General features: G+C 39.5%; 1 protein-coding gene across 3 annotated transcripts in view; it reads right to left on the bottom strand.

Annotated features, from left to right (window-relative positions):
• Nucleotides 1-19,264, bottom strand: part of INPP5A (inositol polyphosphate-5-phosphatase A) — a 249,702-nt gene that overhangs the window by 103,084 nt on the left and 127,354 nt on the right. For all 3 annotated transcript variants that reach the window (XM_040564164.1, XM_040564163.1, XM_040564165.1), the window contains exons 5-6: nt 15,945-16,008; nt 9,851-9,954 (exon numbers count right to left, since the gene is read on the bottom strand). In XM_040564164.1, coding sequence (XP_040420098.1) covers nt 9,851-9,954; nt 15,945-16,008 — 168 coding nt within the window. The remainder of the gene's footprint in view (nt 1-9,850; nt 9,955-15,944; nt 16,009-19,264) is intronic.

Raw genomic sequence — 19,264 nt, 5'->3', positions numbered from 1 at the left:
TTTGTTACTTCAGATGGTAACTTCAGAACCACCTTTCTGCAGGCTTGTATGACCTTCCCACACAGACTTCTACAGCCAAATTTTACTGTGAGAGCTGCAGGAAAAACTGCAGCTTGGCTGTTTACCTGAGGACCTGGCTGTGCTGACCCCACTGAAGGAGGGTCCAAGGCTCTTCCTGAATGAATTTTATCAGCTTTGCATTGCTATAGCAGTGGACAGCACAAGAAAATGGTCCTCTTGACACTGCTGAGTCCAAGACCAGTGACTAACAACGAAGTCCTTTATCCAGCGAATCAAAATTTGTATTTGATACCATAGAGACAAAATGAATAACTTTCTGTTCTTGACTTATGTCTGTACTTAGTTAACTTTCAGTGTGATCACAGGACATATATAAGATGGAAAAGAATAAATTAACAAATATTCTGCCAAATGTAAAAATTTCCTACAGACAAAAAGAGAAAAATTTTATAAACAGAGATTGTACAGAGTAAATGGTCTTCACCTCTGAGCAGATGTGAAGTTCATCCCTTGTGCCACCATGCAGATCACCACCTGGTGACTGCTGGCAGCTGACTGCATCAGTTCTGCAACTACACACAGGTTGAAACAGGTGTTTTTGATGAGACCAGGTGTGATAATCCCAGACTGCAAAAATCTCATATTTTTGAATTATTTAATAAAATTGTTCATCTCCCTGTCCATAACTTCCCTGGAAAGAACTCCAGAATGTCAAGACATATTTTCTTCCACTTTCTTTAGAGACTTCTTCTTTTCTTATGCCTTCCTTTTCCAAGCATATTCATTTATTAGTGTTACAGAAGATGAAGGTACAATTGAAGCATTGTAGTAAAGAAAGAGAAAACCACGTATATTTTATACGCTGGTCAGAAATAGAAAAAGAAATTATATGACTCGGGATACATATCTTTAGCATTACTTAGATTAAATCAGTTATCTGCATATATAATTTTCATCAAATTAGACAGTTTTCAAGGAGAGGAGGACCACCAATCTGACCTTTACTGTGTCCACAAAGGATGCAGCGCTATAAAGAAGTCCAAAGGCAGAACTCCACATTAATAATGAGGTGGCCTCATTATTAACACAGGCCATTACCAGTGGTTTCTGGACTCTGGATATTCTCTGGGATTTTTAGAGATATTTAGTAACTGACATCAACTGTTTGCTGATGCATCCGGGTGTTTTTTGTTTGTTTGTTTGTTTTAGGAATGTGTGCTTTCTAGAGCAAGTAAACTTGCCTAGGTCTAAAAAGATTGTATTTAGGGAGGAAACCCCAACAGTTCACTATTCTAAAATCTAGTCAATGGATACATTAAGAGATGAAATAATTAACCTAAATATTTATTATTGTCCCTTAAGAGATCCCAATTTTTAATTTTTCTTAAACTGCAGCTCTACTGAAAAAGAACTCTGTGGTGGCTATGAATAATTATCTACTTTATTTTAAATGTTTTCTGTGGTTCTTGCAGTCACTGGTCAATTTGAGTGGTAGGCTGGAGGGATAATACACCAATTCTTCCTGACAGCCCAGCCTTCACAGCTCAACTACAAATCCCATAATCCAATAAGGTCCCTTCCATTCAGGGTTGCTGTGATGACCATGGCAATACTGTTACAAGTTGAGATTTGGCAAAATGTCAACTTTTTTTTTTTTCAAAAGGAAAACACTGAAAAAAGTTAAATGCTAAAAGCATTCAACATTGCGTTAAATATAATCTCACTGAAAAAGGGGCTTCTGTCATCCCATTCCTAAAAATAACTGTATCAAACTCCTAATTACTGAAAAATAATACATTGAACTTAAAATCAAATTGTCCAAGCCTATGATGTGGTCCAAGACAATGCTTTAAATTGAGCTGTCATTCTTCATTTGCTATTTTCCTCTTTGGCAACACAATAGGTACTTCAAAAGATGTAAAAGAGAAACAGGGCCAATTGTATTAGGTTGCTTAGAGCCATATCCAGTTGGGTTTTGAGCATCCCCAAGGACACTGATTCCACAACCCACCTGGGCCTGCCTCTCTTCTAGTGTTTATCTGTTTATCCTTATGGTGTCGTGTCTCCCCCCTGCCCCGTTTAGTCAGATTTTCCCCTGCTGCAACTGCTGACCACTGCCCCTTGTGCTGCTGCTGTACACCACCCAGAAGAGCCTCAAAACACCCCTCAAAAGCCAGCAGCTGGCCGCAGCAGCCAGCCCCATGGTACACCTTTCCACCCTCTCCTGGCAGCACAGACCAGCTCTCTCATCCTCCTCCCGCATCTCCCAATTCAGCCCCAACCAGCTTGGTGCCTCTGCCGTGCTTGCTCCAGTTTGCCCCCATCTGTCTGGTCCAGGGGTTCCCAAAAACAAAACGCTGGAGTCGTGATGCCAAATAGAGGGGAGGAGTCCTTTCCTGGGACATAACATAACTAGGATATTGTTGTCATTTCATGCTGCCAAAGCACAGTGCTGGGTCATGTACTTGCTGTCCAACAAGACCCTGGTCCTTTTCTGTTTTCTGGACAGTCACCTCCAGCCTGTACTGCTTTACAAGTTATTCCATCCCTTTAGGGGATACTTGTCATTAACCTTTGCCAAACTTTCCCATCAAATGACTTCTTCAGCCTGTTGAGGTCCCTCTGAACAGCAGCCCTGCCCTCTACCGCCTTTATTGCTACCCCATCTTGACATCATCTGCAGTTGAGCATGTGTTTCATCCTACTGTCCAAACTGTTAACACAGATGTTGAGTAGTAATGACCCCAGAATCAGCCTGAGGAACACCACCAGCAACCAGCCACCAGCTGCACCATAGATCACCACTCTGAGGCTGGTTGATGGCCAACTTCCCAGCTATCTTGTAGTCCATCTACTCTAGACACATCTCACCAGTTTGGCTTCAAGGGTACTATAGGAAACTGTATCAGAAGCCTTGCTAGTGTCAGTGCAAACAACATTCGGGGCATTCCCTTTTGTCCACGCAACTGGTCACCTAGAAAGGTTTGCTCCATCACCTTCCCACAACTGAGGACAAGCCCGCTGCCTGGGACTCTCTTTTTTGCCCTTTTTGGAAACAGCTGTGACATTCATGTTTTCCCAGCCCTCAAGAAGCTCTCCCTTTTCCAATGGCAGAGAAAGGCCTCACAACGACATCAGCTGGATCCCTTTCTCCCTGGGATGTGTCCTGCCTGCTGCCATAGACTCATGTATGTACAATTAGCTTAAGGTTTTGTGTAACTATAGCGTATGAGACTGAGAGTCCTGCTGTCAATCATCACACACTTCTTCTACAGGCCATCCCGCAGGCCTTCACTCCGACTCCGTCACCGACTACCATACCAATACAAGCAATACCAGTATAAAGCATGCCCAGCCCTTAGCTCTGATGCCTTACATTTCATGCAAGCCTTCATTGATACAAGCCAATTAAAAGGTATTTACAACACAATTTGTTTCACGACATGGTAAAACACAGGAATCTCTTACTGTAGTTTGGCGTTTCCTCATGCATGCCTTGCGAATATTTGTTTTAAGGGCAGTAGTATATCTTAGATGTTACTTTGCCACATTTCTTCTTTAGTAAGTGTAACTGAAATTCCAGCAAATCCCTATTAGAAGTCCTTAAGAAAAATCACAATTTGAAAACTTGTAGTTACATTCCATCAGCCTTTTCTTTGTGAATAGAGTCTCTCAGGAGATCGTGCTGACCTTTTAAAACCCCCTAGAAACACCACCTACATAAATAACCTCTGCTACATCGGGTAAAAGGACCTCCAGACAACATTAACATGAAGAGAGAGGTTATAGAGGGCTAATGTCAAAAAGCACTGTGAGCAATAAGTAATGCACACAAACCATGATTGATAATGACTAGCACAGAGCTTTAATTCATCTTTTCTCCATCATTTTACTGAGAGGGACCATATCAAATTAAATAGTGACCCAGCAAGGGTTTATTCAACCATACAAAACAGGGGCATGAAGGAAAGACATATTAAAGTGGCAATGACTGCAGTGTAATTGCAGCTTCTTAAAGGGACACCACAGCTCACAGACGAAGATGGGAAATCTCCTATGTGAGGCAGCCAAGCACTGAACAGGAAGAACAACTGACACACCAAGCAGTGTTCAGTATTAACAGGCCTGTGTCGTTGCAATGAGAACTCGTGCAGAAACTTGCATCTCATGTACTCATAATATGCTTAATGTTTTACTGAACAGCAAAAAAGGCATATTTTGGGGCAATTTTCCATAAAAAACATGTAGAATGCAGCTCGAGCCCCCAAATGACTTTCCTTCTTTCCTTAGATCAGTTCACAAAATTAAAGAATTTGTGTTATTGTGTTTTTATTAGTTCATATACGAACTCTTCAAAGTTTCTTTCTGATTGACCTGTATTTCAGAATGCTACATAGTACATGGGAAACTCAACCCTAACTCAGCCTTTGAACACTAAACAAACATTGGAACAGCACTATTCAGTCATATTTTTACTGGTAAAAGATTTTTAAGAGCCATTATATAAATCTAAAGTTCACTTATCAAAAAATGTATAAGGAGACCTCAAGAATGTGAAGTTAATCTATCGAGTAACAAAGTCTACTATGTAGTGAAATATCAGTAATTTAAGTGATAATTTGCTTTTTGACATACTGCTTTGATTACCATTTATTTACCAGAATACAGCATAGAGTTTTACTTAATAATACATCTACCAGAAGACCAAATTTAAGTCTCTGTATGATGTAAACAAATATAAGAAATACATGATAAAACATACACTTGCTCCACTGATTTTCACATACAAAACCATGTAACGTTTCAATCATTATTGCTGTTGGCTTTTTCGTATACACATCACCAGTGGAGAAACCAACCAGTAGCAATATATAATTTGTTCATTAAAAGTTATTTTAGAAAACAGAAATACAATAATATGCAGCTTTTGATGTTAAGACAGAGTTAAGTATTTACTTGTAAGAAAGTTTTAAGTTATAATGTCAAGTTGGCAGAAGGCCTGTGGAAGTGATGGGTATGGGTATACATATAAAACAATGATGAGAAAGAGTAACACAAACCACCAGCCTGTTCTCACACTTCATATTCACAGAGATGCAATTTATTTTGTTTTCCAAGACATCTTCTTTTTTCTCCTGTACTTTACTAAACTCTCCAAATAACATTTAAATCTACAGGAATTCCTTTCTCTCGAACAGCAGAATTTAGGATTGACGGGAGTATAAACAAAGGACCTAAATTTTAGGCTCCCAAACCACAATACAATAGTAACTGCAGCTCATTTCACCTGAAGTATTCTGAGAATGCAGTATTTACTAAAGGTAGATAACTACCATAACAAAATCTTTATTATTAAAATAATAGTAGCATGGTGATAACGTGACAGCCATACATGGGATTGCCAGGCATGGCAAGGTGACGTGACTTGTCCCAAACGCCAAAATTGGAACTCGGATCTCACAGTGTCTTTGCTGTTAATGTTAGGATAAGCCTAACTCAGCAACTGATCACATAAGATTTTCTTTCGGATATATTTATACAAGAAAATTATATTACTACTGGAACATGATTTAAAATAATTACAAAAACAGCAATGGTGGACGGAAACATAAAAATGTTGTCTTTCACCTTAGATACATACTGCAGGTGAGCAACGTGCCTCACATATTTTGGGTCACCGATGTGCTTTAATATTCTCAAATACAGTGCTTGGAAAGAAGAAAATTTTGGAAACAGAATGTAAAGAACTATAGCCTAGAAAGGCAGAAAGAAAAAACTGTTTCATATTCCAGATTTTAAAGAAATGATCTTTATTTTGACTGTAACAGATATTAACTAGCTGATCCACCATTTGTAAAACAACATAAAACCAGGTAGAGATGATATAGATCATCTGTGCTCTCAGAGAGGTATCTACATTTTGAAATAAGAAAAAAATGTCCAGATTCACATCCCAGAAAGGGGATACTACATCTTTCACCTTACAATATTAAGTCTCTTCTCAGATCCTCTGTTAATAGGATTCCTTTAGCCAGCAGATGGATTGTGAATACAGGCAGTTTCATCTACTAAAAGACAACATAAATCATCATTGAGAAAGGAGAGACCGCAGTAAGGTTATCACCATACAGCCTTCTCCATGAAAGGTTTGCATTAAAGCATTAGTGAAATTAATTCATCTTTCATAAGAGCTTTGAGCAGTATCTGTGATCTATGATAACAACCAATTTCTCACTATGGGAAAAAAAAATTACTCAGGCCTGATAGACTACACAAATCTGCTTTTTTTAAAATGGCCTAACATTATCTGGAGTGTTGCTCCCAGAGGCATCATTTGAGTCTTATGCCTAGCCAAGAGGACCCATAAATCAAGACAGAAAGTTTTGTTAGTTTTATATGCAGTGGGCTGTAATTATTTTGAATTGCATTATGCCTCAATCATTGTAATTACTTTTAGATCATTCTTAAACAGCAGTAATAAAAAGAAAAGAAATCAGCCTTAAACCATTTTTCACACAAAAATATTGTAAAGGTGATATGAGAAGTCTGGCTAAAACATGCAAGAGCATGTAAATGTAGTATCTGGTGTGATATTCTGTTCATGCATTCTCCTGTGTGGATTCATATTTTCAAAATACGAATTATTTTGTGGTCTTTAAATTAGTACCATTATTAGCAGCACTTGGCTAGGAAGAAAATAGGTAATAACAGGAATTAATTTTAGCTTAAAAAATATTATCAAATGTGTATAAGAGAACCAAAACTATGTCACTGTTATTTTTTTATTGTTGTTGCTGTACTTATGTATGCTTGAGAGACTCCTTGGTCTTTAGTCCAAAACGAAAAACAGTGTAGTATGTATAAAAATGTTCACAATTGTTTCCTAATTTTTCTAGTCAAACAAAAAATATGCTGGCTTGATGTATGCCTGGTTACACACTGAATGACAACAAAAAGTCACAGAATTGTAAATATCAGTGCTGCTACTATCTTCATCAATGTAGTTCCTGAGAGCCCTTAGCAGCTTCCTCTCCGACTGTGTGAAGCTTTGAAATAAAACAAATTAATCCCCCAGGCTGTTCTGTAAGTCTTGCAAGCAACACTATTACCAGGTATTGTGCTGTGTGCGGGAACAGACCTTTCAAGGATTTGTTCATGTCTTAATTACGAGTGACCACAGTTTAACACCGGGAGGCAGCTGAGTACCACACTGCCCGTCCTCAGCAGGACAGGGAGGAGAAGGGAGAGGAAGAAATGAGATGGTGGAAAAAGGAAAAAAATGTGAGTTTGAGATAGAAGCAGTTTAATGAAAGGAAACAAAAAGCAAAGGTTATGTGGAAGTAAGAGGAGGAAACAATTATTCTCTACTTCCCATCAGCCAGCAATGTTTGGCCGTGTTTTGGGAGGCAGGGCCTCAATATGCTCTGCGGCTGCTCGCGCAGACAGATGCTTTTATCACAAGGGCCCCCGCTTCTCCTCCTCCCCCCCTCTCGCCCCCGCTTTAACTGTTGGCCATGAGGTGATACGGTACAGGACATCCCTGTGGGCAGCACAGGTCCGCTGGCCTGGCCGTCCCCTGCCTGCCTCTTGCCCACCCCCAGCTACCAGCCTCTGGAGTGGGGGCTGCAGAGGTGTCCTGACACCGCGCCACCGCTGCTCAGCTACAGCCACACTGCTGCACCTCAGCACTGTCCCGGCTGCACGTGCAGAGCACAGCTCTGTACCGGTGCTCTGGGGAAAGCTAACACCATGCCAGCCAGACCCAGTGCACCTAGCCATTCCTCCGCCGGGTAAACAGCACTCCTGACAATACCAGAAAATGGTGCTAGATGAAAGCCTCCTTGGAAAAGTTATTTAATGTAACGTAACATTTAGGAACAGCATAGTATGAAGGCGTCGGATCTTCAAAAGGTATTTGGCTGTACCTAAAGCAGTGCTGCACAACTGATCGAATACAGAAGCCATTGCTCCAAAAACAAACGTGGGAACAACTGATCCCTGAGTTGCCACAAGAAACAGACACAGTCCCTGGTCCTCTGGGTAGTGTGAGAAAGCCACTGGACTGGACCGTTTCTCCAAGGGACTACAAAGATTAGTTCATGTAAAAGGCAGTAATAAAAAATGCCGAGCAAGTTGTCATCCCACATGACATCCTGGTCTCCAAATTGGAGAGAGATGGATTTGATGGGTGGATCACTCAGTGGACAAGGAGTTGGCTTGAAGGTCGCACCCAGAGAGTGGTGGTCGATGGCTCTGTGTCCAAGTAGAGGCCGGTGACCAGTGGGTCACCTCAGGGTCACCTCAGGGGTCTGTCCTGGGACTGGTTCTGTTTAATAGCTTTATCAATGACATAGACAGTGATCTTTCCTGGGTGATCTTTAAGGTCCCTTCCAACCCGAGACATTGTATGATTCTATGAAGTTACAAATTTGCCAGTCTCATTATTAAACAACAGTACTGAAGTAATGATGGAAATAATTCTTCCTAGGTATCAATGAACAATCCCTAATTTGGCCTATTGCTGCTACGTGTGGTAACAGCACTCATGCTGCTGTTCAGTGCTCTCAGTATTACAATAAAATCATTCAACAGCACTGTTCGTGTCCTACTTACGCTGTCAATGACCCACACTGCTACAGTTTATTGCTGATAGAGGAGAAAAATACATATCCGAGTAACCACTTGAAGTTCCTTCAACATGATGTAACACTTAACTCCAGAAAAATATTTAAGATGTTTATTAGAAGAAGTAAAAACTTGTAAAATTACATCAAAGGCAGTTTTCCCTTCCAGCAGAGAGAGAAAAAACATTACAAAAATAAAGTTAGCATCCAAGAAAAAGAAAAAAGAATAACCAACATCCCATCAGCTTGAAACTATTTATGCAATCCAGTTCCAAGCACACATGTACTACTACAGTATCTGTAAGTGTGGATATTTACAAATTCTAAGTAATTTCTAAAGTTTATTAAGTTCTTTCTAATATTAAAGTGTGCCAATTTGATCCACAAATGGTAGATGAATTCAACAAATGTATTCACCTGGTTTGTAGTAAACAATAACTGTTAAACACTTAGCCATGATCTAGATGCTCTTAAAATTAAAAAATGAACAAATTAAGGTCAACAACAAATACAAGAACTGTACGCAAAGGCTGAAATCACACGTGCAATTGCACTTGCAGCTGCAATGGAAGGAAAGCATCAGCTTATCCTGTGTTTCTGGGTTTGAAAAGACCTTCATCCAGACGCACAGCACTCTCCAGTTCTTAGGAGAGCAGAAACAGAAGGGAGTACAATGTCAGTGTGAAGAAAAATATCTATGTTTGAAAATTGTGTGCTTTCTTGTGCCAGTAAGAATTCCCCCTATATCTGCAGCAGTACCTAGCAGTGCCGAAGAAAAAACAGCATCACTGCAACCATGATTACAGAGCTGCAACAGCTGAATACAAATGGAATCCATTCAGAGTTGTGTCTCACCCTCTCAGGGAGTTAAGACCCCCCCTAAAACAGACTTGCAATTGGCACTGTGTGCTATTTCTTTGGTTTTAAATGTATAAACAAGACTTTTCATCACTGTCTCCATCCTTCACAAGCATTTTCTATTACACAAAGAACTCCATTTGAACTTAGTAAATTCATGCAATGGTTTAAAACATATATATAAGAAACTGACATATATATAAGAAACTGGTTATAAGAAACCGACAAACCAAAAAGAAAAGAAAAAAAATCAAGACTCAATACTGACCTTATTTACATTCTTAGAACAGTTACTAAAGTAATCAGAGCAAATCAGAATGAAACCTGATATTTGGGAATGTACATACCTCAGGGAAATAATCCTGTGGAAACTTCTCTTTTTCCAGCATGGGCGTGCTTTCTAAAGTGTCTGAGTAGATTTCTTTCCCAGTAACCTTTTTATACTTCTTAGCTAGGAATAGATATAAAACAAACTTAACATACATATATTCAGTGTTACAAGCAACTTACAGCACTCATTGGAAAAGCTGTTGCATCTGTGTAACAGGTAAGGTCTTAGCAAAAATAGGCAAACACTGAGTTGTTCTTGGGAAAAAAAAAAACAGAGACCACTAAAACGTATAAACATACTCGCTTACATCTGACATTCTCAAGCTATACAATTAGGGGTATTATTATTTTTACTATTCAGAGCAATGTGAAGTGTTGGAGCTCTAATTATGAATTTGGTCTCTGTATACTCAAGCACTCATACTTCCTGACGTGGCTCTTCAAAGAAACACCTATTTGCATCCTCAGACAATATCCAGCAATTCATACTGGATAATTAACAGGAAAATTAATAAAAAACACATTAAGGTGAAAAGTGTTACTTATGAGTGATGATTATCTGCATGGTTTATCTAGCAACTATTTTTTTCAGATTTTAGTCTACCTACCTGAACATCAACTTACGCTTGTTAACGCATTTATCATCTCATTTGTAACACACCTGTAATCACAACTTTTACACAGCAAACTAGTATACAGTCATTAAGATTATCTCAGCTTTTGGCCTGTTGCTTTAAATCAACAATATTGACAATCATCATCTACTTAGAGTCTGTCCACATTTAAATCTTCTGCTTGTCTAGCTGTGTCAGTTAAAGAAATAAAATAAAGGATACTAGACAGTAAGCTGTGTCTCTGTCTGGAGGAGTTGACTAGCACAGGAGTAATAATCCAGCTATTGCAGAAAGCTTCATAGGAATGAGTACAAATATCAGGATTTACTGAAGGACGTGCAATTGCCAAATACCACCTTCTCAAACTCTCAAGGAGAAAAAAAAAGCTATTTTTCAGGGTTCACAGGTCAACAAATCTTTTAGCGAATAGCTTTTAAGAATGGACACCTCAGTTTTGTAGCAAGCTGGGAAGAAGTCACCAGTAGACACTGAAGACAGGTGGGGCTGGCAGGAGCTTTGGAGATCCCCGTCCCAACCTGCTCCCAGCAGGTGCCTACAGAAGGGGGCTGGGGATTGAGCCTCTTCAGGAACAGAGAGAGACCTGACAGCCTCCCTGGGGTGCCTGCTCAAGTGTCTGACCTCCTATCAAAAATATTTTCTCTTACATTTAAGTGGTGTATTTAAATTTGGGCCTGTCACCTCTTGTCCTGTCACTGGGCAGCACTGAGAAGTGCCTGGCTGCCTCTTCTTTGCACTCTCCCTGCAGGTATTTACACTTACTGACGAGATCCCCCTCCAGCCTTCATGTCACGAGACTAAAACAGTCCCAGATCTCTCATCCTCATCTCACATGGAAGATGCTCCAATATCTTAGTGGCACTTTGCTGGACCTGCTCCAGTATGTCCATGTCTTTCTTATAGCATTAGTACAATTCCTCATTAAAATCTAAATCTGACCATCCTGAGTGTGCAACTGCTTCCTCACTAGTTTCTCAAACATCTCCTAGAAAAGGAGAAATTGAAAAACAGCTAAGCAGCTTCTTCTGTGAAAATTAAATCTGTTTTTGGTTAACAATTTCTCCTGCAAAGAAAGGTGACATGGTGAAGTCATCCACTGAAGTCACTGAAGCACTACCATACTCTGAGATAAAACAAGAAATGGTGAAAAATACTTATAATGGAGAAAGTGCATGTTTTTCCTCAAAGAAGTGAGAGTAGCAGGCAATACACTGCACCAAAACCAAATACTGAGTGGCCTACAACAGGAAAATCAGAAATTTCTTCTGTTACGTCCTAAGACAGGAATGGGAACAGTCAATTAAATTCAGAAACAGCTATATGAAACCCAATATAAACGTGAAGTTTATTCTCTACTTAATGCATTATTTTGATGGGCATCTTATTGTCCCAGACTGTCAGAATTGAGCAAGATCCTAAAAAATACTGGATATTCATAACTGTTTAAATACCCAGAATTACAACTGAAATCATACATGCATGAGCAGAGCCTTCGAGAGGACTGTTGTTAAACTTTAAGGTCTAACCTAGACTGACTCCTGAGATGTAACTGTTCTATAGCTGCCCATCAGAGGATTTCCTTCATCTTCCTCTGAATCTCTGCCACATTTAAAAACAGTTACTGGTGTCATATAGTATAGCAGTCCCTATGTGCATAGGTGGAAACAGTTTCCAACTCTGCCAACCTCCCTACTGCTACATGCCATCCTTCATCAATCAAGAAGGCCCATAACGTAATCAACAAGTTTTAGTTTTAGTTTGATGCCCATTAATTGGTTCAGAGAGTGAAAATGATTAAAAAAAATAAAAATCAGACCTCAGGACAAATAGGCCTTTTGTAAACCAAGAAAATAAAAATCTTAATGTGGGAATATGTAGAAGATGAATGAGACTCGCTCCATCCAAATCCTGTATGCGCTGTGACAATGTAGCCACCCAACCCGTTCAGATTATCAATTTCCTGCTATCAGCACAAGGTTGACATGTGAATTTAAAGCTGGAAAGGGTACTGTGTTTGTAAAAGAGATTTAGTGGTAAAGCAAAGCTCTTTTAAACTTTTTAATGAATGGTCGCATCACAGATAGAAATAACACAGACTTTTCAACCTTAAAGAACAATGTATGGATCTACATGGGTCATGAGCAAGCAGTTCTGCTTCTTGACCCGCTTTGTACTCAGCCTTTCTCCTGATCAGGGCAATGTCCTGGCATCTCTAGAGGTGAGAACTTGACCAAATTTATCAAACTCCTCTGACACGGGAAGTTGGGTAGCTATCTGACAGTTAACATTAAGCTGGAACTATCCAACTGGATTGAGTTTTGACTAGGTATGCATAAGAGAAAAACTCCAAAAACGCTACTGTCAAGAGCCCTGAATGGTCTAGTTCTACTGGATATCTGGTGAACATACCAAGCAACACAAAAACTTGTCACTTTAAGTTGTCTAGATAAAGTATTTTATATCATCAGAGGAAGCATTTACTGTAATGTAGCAATACTTCTTCAGGGAAAAAAAAATCATTCTTTATGTGCCAATCACTTTGAGATCTGGCTCCTATAGGAAGACTAAACAAATGTCCTGATAAACTAATGCAGCATCATTCTAAGTAGATCATGGATGGATGTGCCTCTTTCACAAGTTTAACAGTGTCAGCAAAAAGATCCCGATGTCATTCAGCATACAGAACACATTTGGCAGATCTGTAAGGACTGAAGGCTTTTTCTGTGAGAACCTAAATAAAAGGTAGCACTTGGCAAAAAAGGAGGCATTTTACCATCAACTTACATTAACATCAATGCTAAATATGAACTAGTGATTCATTTACACGACTGCTGATAAGCCAGTGCAACAGAAAAGAAGCATGCCTTCTAATGAATCTCCAAGTAAAAATACTTTTACACTGTTTCTGATTTCACACCAGAGAAAACAAGATTTGTTCTGCTAATCCAAGCTGTGGCACTGTTGAATGGATGAGAGATGGACTGAAATCAGCCTAACACCCCAGTCAGCAAACCCCTCTGCTGCATGATGGCTCTTCAGAGCACACAGATTTTCAATAGTTTAAATTGTGAGCAAACTTTTGGGCCTCTGACAACTGTAAAAATAGTCCAACACCTTCTATGCTGTAGAATTAATGCATGAGGCTGTAGGAAAAAGTTGTTCTTACTTTTAAACTCAAATATCTCTTCTTGAGAACTCAAAACCAGAAACAATCTATTCTTCTAAAGGCTGTATTAAGCCACATCTAACTAGGCAGTGAATTTTGAAAAGATATAGTGATGTTACAGGAATATTAAATTGTATTTAAACATGGATTTTTTTTTCATGCTTTTGAGTAGAACCAGAATTTCATAGTGAGTTTTGTGCAGAGAACATTTGTATCCATTTGGATTTTACCTCTGATTTAAGAGCTTAATGCACTGTGAAAATGTCAATAGTCATGAGAGAAGAGGCAAGTTTTACATTTTGCCTGAAAGATGGGAGCCTTCAGGGTTATATTTTACAAACACTATATTGGGAGACTGATTCTACTCTACATTAGGAGAACAGCAGGTGACTTATAACACTTTTCCAGTGTTGCACCTGATTTCCTTTGATTTTTCTTAAGAGTTTTTTTTCCAAGTTATGACTTGGCCAAACACATCTTTATGTCCATGGTTCACACCTCAGCTGGCTTTGCTAAAAAGTATTATGACAGGTTTTGCTCAGCAAAATGAGGCACTGAACATTTAAAATGTTTATTTTCTGGAACAAGTACCTGTTTACTTCTTTTACATTTATTATTTTTTCCTAGACTTTTGTCTTCTGTTTTCTCATTTTTTTTAATTTTTACATTTTCTTTTAAAAGCTCTACAGTAGCAAAATAAGCTGTCAATCAATGATGAATAGACCCAGAAAGCTCCTCTTCTCCTAACACAACCATCATTTCACTCTGTCAAATGTTGCTACAGCTGGACACGTCTCATCTATGATAAGAGGGGAGGAAGCTTTAGGTGGAATTCAGAGAGAAACTGCTAAGTCCTCCAGCAGTGGTGCTGTGAAATTATGGTGGCACCTAATCAGGAATTGCAGATACAGTTCACAAATTATAACACAAAGCCATTCATAAGGCAAAATGAATAAACAGTCATGAATGCTTCCATCTTTGACACAAATGCATGCTTCTTTGCCTTTTTTACTGGCTCTTTCCCTTTCACGCGCACAGTGGACCGGTAGGTTGTTCAATTTGGGGACTGGGGCAACATCTTAGACACCCAGCTTCATGAGCAAAATTGATTTCCTCCAATATTTAAACCCTGCACACAGTTATTATTTCATTATTTCACAGTTATTATAAGTCATTACTTTAGTGTCTGCTGAACTGTTCTAGTTTGGGAGAAAGACTAGACATGCAGGCTGACCTCTTATTAGAAGTCCTTACATCACTATTGACTTTTCCGATATGCTCTCTCAGAAATAAAATATGCTCTGAACTGCCTGTGATATTAGATCTAAAACTTCCCTTCAGCATTGAAATCAGTGATGACAGACAGAATAACACTGGTTAAATCTTTAATTGTTATATATGTTGAACTACCATTCAATGAACTACTCTTCAAGATACTACTATTCAAGAAACTAAATTCAAGAACTACTGTTTCAAGAAAGGAAGACCCTGTACCCTCGATTAAATGAGCAGAGATGATTTGTCTCTACTGAGAATAAAAATAATTAATCTATATAATTAAGACAATTAGTTCACTCTATAGTTACCATCATTTTAAGTGTCTCAAATTAATGGGATGCTAGATGTACTGTTAATGTGATTTTGCTCAGTAAGCTAAATGAAGCTCGCAAGATTTTTGTATTACATATACAGACAGTTCTGAACTGAAATATGTTTTATAACAATGTTTTATATAATCTTTGCTATATACATCTTCAGGAAGCATTCAATAATCGCCTATGATATTTCTAATATTTAATGTACCTAGTCTGCATTACTTTTAAACTTCTGAGATTTAGCAAGATTTCTAACCTGACAGATCAATGCGGGTTAGAAACAGTGACACTTTCCTACTGACCTGTACTGCTCCAAAGTAATTTGAGCCATAAATCTTGCTCAGCTGCTTTGCAGAATGACCATCACTGCTGGACATTTAAGGTCTTGGTCCTATATCTGATCTACATAGAAGAACCTTGAGGGTATTTAAAGTTCTTTTGAAATCATCAGGGATCTCTATGGATCCAAAGGTCCCTTTTGCATGTGAATGATTAATGCACCAGTTTTCAACCTGTGGCCAGCCCATTGACTTCTTCTAAGAGGTCTATAAAAGGTAAAAAAAGGAAATCCTACCATCAGTGGACTTGCATGCATTATATAGAAGATTGCGTATCATGGAAAAACTGCTAGGTACCACTGTTAGGAAAAGATGACAGGAAAATTGCCTTCATGTATAAAGCCAATTGACAATTAATGGCATTTAATTCCTTTGCTTACCTTTAAAATCAAACTGGTAGATGTTTTTCAAAGATTCATGAAGAAAGTAAAAACTTCCTAGAGCCTGTAAAAAAAGCAATAAAATAGGAAATTGTAAAAATATCTACTTTGGCTTACTAAAACTAAAGCATCATGCTCTCCAATAAAAACATAATTTTTGCATTTCATAAAATCTGTAAAAATATTAATTTCCTTAGCTGTTTCTCTGAAGCTTTGTATACTATTATAAAGATCATTAACAATTGACTAAGTACGGTAAGGACACAATTATCAGGCATACTTTTAGAAATACTAAATGAATGGACGTAATTAGTAACACAGACAAGCACCTTTCTAAACACGGATCGCATCCCCACAATTCTTTTACAACAAAAAGAATTGTGACAATTCTGACGATTTCTGATACACACCAAGTGCAAAACAAATACTTTTGGAGACTGTGCAGTGCAGAAACAAGAGAAGGCTTGAGAGAGTCAATAGCCTTCGAGAGCGAGTCACAGGATCTCCATCTTCCTACTAAGCTGTGCAGACTCAATGGCTGCCAACTGCAGAGTGGGCGTAAAACTGAAAATCCGACAAGAATGTTGGGAATTTTTGTACATGTTTATATAACTTTCCCTGTGAAAAAGTGTTTTGACAATAGTTATAATGACTGAACAATAGCAGTATGTCCACCTCTGCTAGTCACACCTGCAGAGCAAGTGCTACTACTATTGCCAGTGTGAAGACTACAGAGTCAAGTATTTTCCTACAATGCACTGACCTGAAGAGAAAGAATATAAAAATATCTAGCAGGGACTTAGATGCTTGAATACATGTTAAGTTTCTTGACACCAGCATGATTGACGTGTCACATTACATATAAGCAGAAGTAGAGTTTAGTGTCCTGTTCCCCTCCTCCCTCCCCGAATAAAGAGCTACCATTTAAAATAAAATATTATGCATTATGCATTCATAGTTTGGATTTATATTGCATGTGTAATCATAACTCCTTCTGCTGATCTAGTCTTGAGCACCTATTCTCCTTATTTTCTTTGAAAACAGTGACTTAATCCAGTTACGGAATTCTGTAATAGTTTTAATGACTCAGTCTATGACTGAATAAAGCATGTAAACATACAGGTAATCTCTACTATGTTCAGAAAAACATATAAACCCCCATCCCAGCAAATTGATTTTAAAAGCATAATGAAGTCCACCCATATTTAGCACAATATTAGTACCTCTTCCTTACAAATACTTAAGTACTTTACTGGCTTCTGCAGATTTCTGAGATCTTAAGCTTTTATTTAAGGATTATTTTGTCCCTCATTAAAGAAAGCATCTTTGTTCAGGACACCACTTAAGCATACCCCTTACTTTACAGGCTAAAGCACTTGGGTCCCAACATTGCCAAGAGAGATAGCATTTCATATCTTCAGACTGACTGCAATCCAGGTTGTGTTGTTTAGCTGGTGAAAAAGGCAGCCAGCTTGCTATGGATTCACAGAATCCCCAAACCACAGACTGGTTGAGGCTGGCAGGGACCTCTGGGTCCATCTGGTCCAACCCCTACTCCAGCGGGGCCACCCAGAGGAGGTTGCCCTGCACCACATCCAGGCGGCTTTTGGAGATCTCCAAGGAGGAGGCTCCACTAGCTCTCTGGGCAACCTGTGCCAGTGCTCCATCACCGCACAGCTCAGATGTGCTTCCTGAGGTTTGGGTGGGACCTCTTGTGCTCCAGTCAGTGCCCATTGCCTCTTGTCCAGGCACTGGGCACCACTATAAAGAGCCTGGCTCTGACTTCATTGCACCCACCCTTCAGGTATTTATAGACATTGATTTGAGGACCCTTTTCCCTGCCACAGAGCTCCCCTAAGATACAAGGAAACCCACTCCAAGCTTCCCATGTCCAATAATTGTATGCCTCTCATTCTCCGGGTACCCAGCCTCAGATGGCTGCAATCCAGTTTACAGAAGGGCTGAGTGAACTCTGCTGCAACGGGCACTCATGGCAGTGTGCTCCAAGTTCAGACAACGAGAGCAGAATGAAAATAATGCTTACTGCAATCACAATGTCTTATGCAGGAAAAATAAAGAAATGAAGATCTGAAGTGCAAGAGACCAGAGGATGCTCGCAGGCCTGGTGAAATGCCTATGGTCCCACACCAGCGGCTGCCAGCAATGGTCCTGGTGATGGGCCCTGGGCTGCTGCCCTTGGCCACACGCTGCGTGTCCTGCTGCAGCACGACGAGCTGGCCAGCCCTCGTCCAGACCAGCACCTGGCACTGAGACAGGACCCAGCAAGTCCTAGACCTGTGTTAGCTGGACTGTTTCTGAGACATGCAAAAGGCAGCACAGAAAGACAACCCTATTGTCACAGAAAGTACTGCTCCTCCACCAGAACATATTCCCGATCCGCCAGTTACTGATTTAGGACATGCCTGATAAACGTTTTTCTAACTTCCACCTAAAAACCTCTACAGAAGAGGTTTGTCCCCATGCAGCCTGATGTAAATTTTCACCAAGCCGACACTTAGAAAGTTTCCCTTAACACAGACAATCCTGTTTGTCTTCTTCATATCTCTTTGGTCATTGCACAACCCCAGCTCCTTTTCCAGTGAAGCTCCACGTGCTGGAAAGCCGCTAGCCCTAACCTCTTGTGCTCAGACAGCCCATTCCTGGCTCTGTCTAGGCCAGCGCAAGCTCCAAAATTTCACCTGTACTTAACCAAGAGCTCGCTGCTTGTTTTCACCTCTTCACAGTTACATAACATAGCATTTTCTCCCAGTTAATGAGTGGAAATGCACGTATTAGAAGAGTAAAGGCAAATCAAGTGAGAAAGGAAATGATAGTGTAAAAAGACTTTATAACACAGTATAAAAAAATGAATGAATTTTAAACGAAAATTTGATGAGCCTTTAAATGCATATGATTCACTCAGCAGAAGCAGTTGAAGGGGAGAAAAGAAAGTATCCTGTGTCTACATACAGTCTTACTGAGAAGTATACAAGAAACAACGTGTTAAACAAAAAGGATGATTTCGTTTCTTTCTGTCTTTTTACCCCTGTAACGTTAGAGACCCTCCTGGCAGAGTACTGTTTTGGTTCTGTGACTGCTGCATTATTTATGAGATTCTGCACATCCAGAGATGAAACATTTGCTGGTTTGTCAAAAACACAAACATGAGGTCCAGCCCATCTCCTTGACATATTAGTCCATCCAACAGAAAACACTGTCACACACTTAACTGACGAGTACACTTCCCTGTGACCCAGTCAGCCAGTCAGCTTGCTTTCGGTTTTTGGTTTGCCTTTTTTTTTTTATTAATATGGAGGAGG

Source organism: Cygnus olor, chromosome 7 (genome assembly GCF_009769625.2).
Source record: "Cygnus olor isolate bCygOlo1 chromosome 7, bCygOlo1.pri.v2, whole genome shotgun sequence".
In the NCBI taxonomy this organism is placed as follows: Eukaryota; Metazoa; Chordata; class Aves; order Anseriformes; family Anatidae; genus Cygnus; species Cygnus olor.
This window is presented reverse-complemented; position numbering and strand designations above follow the sequence as displayed.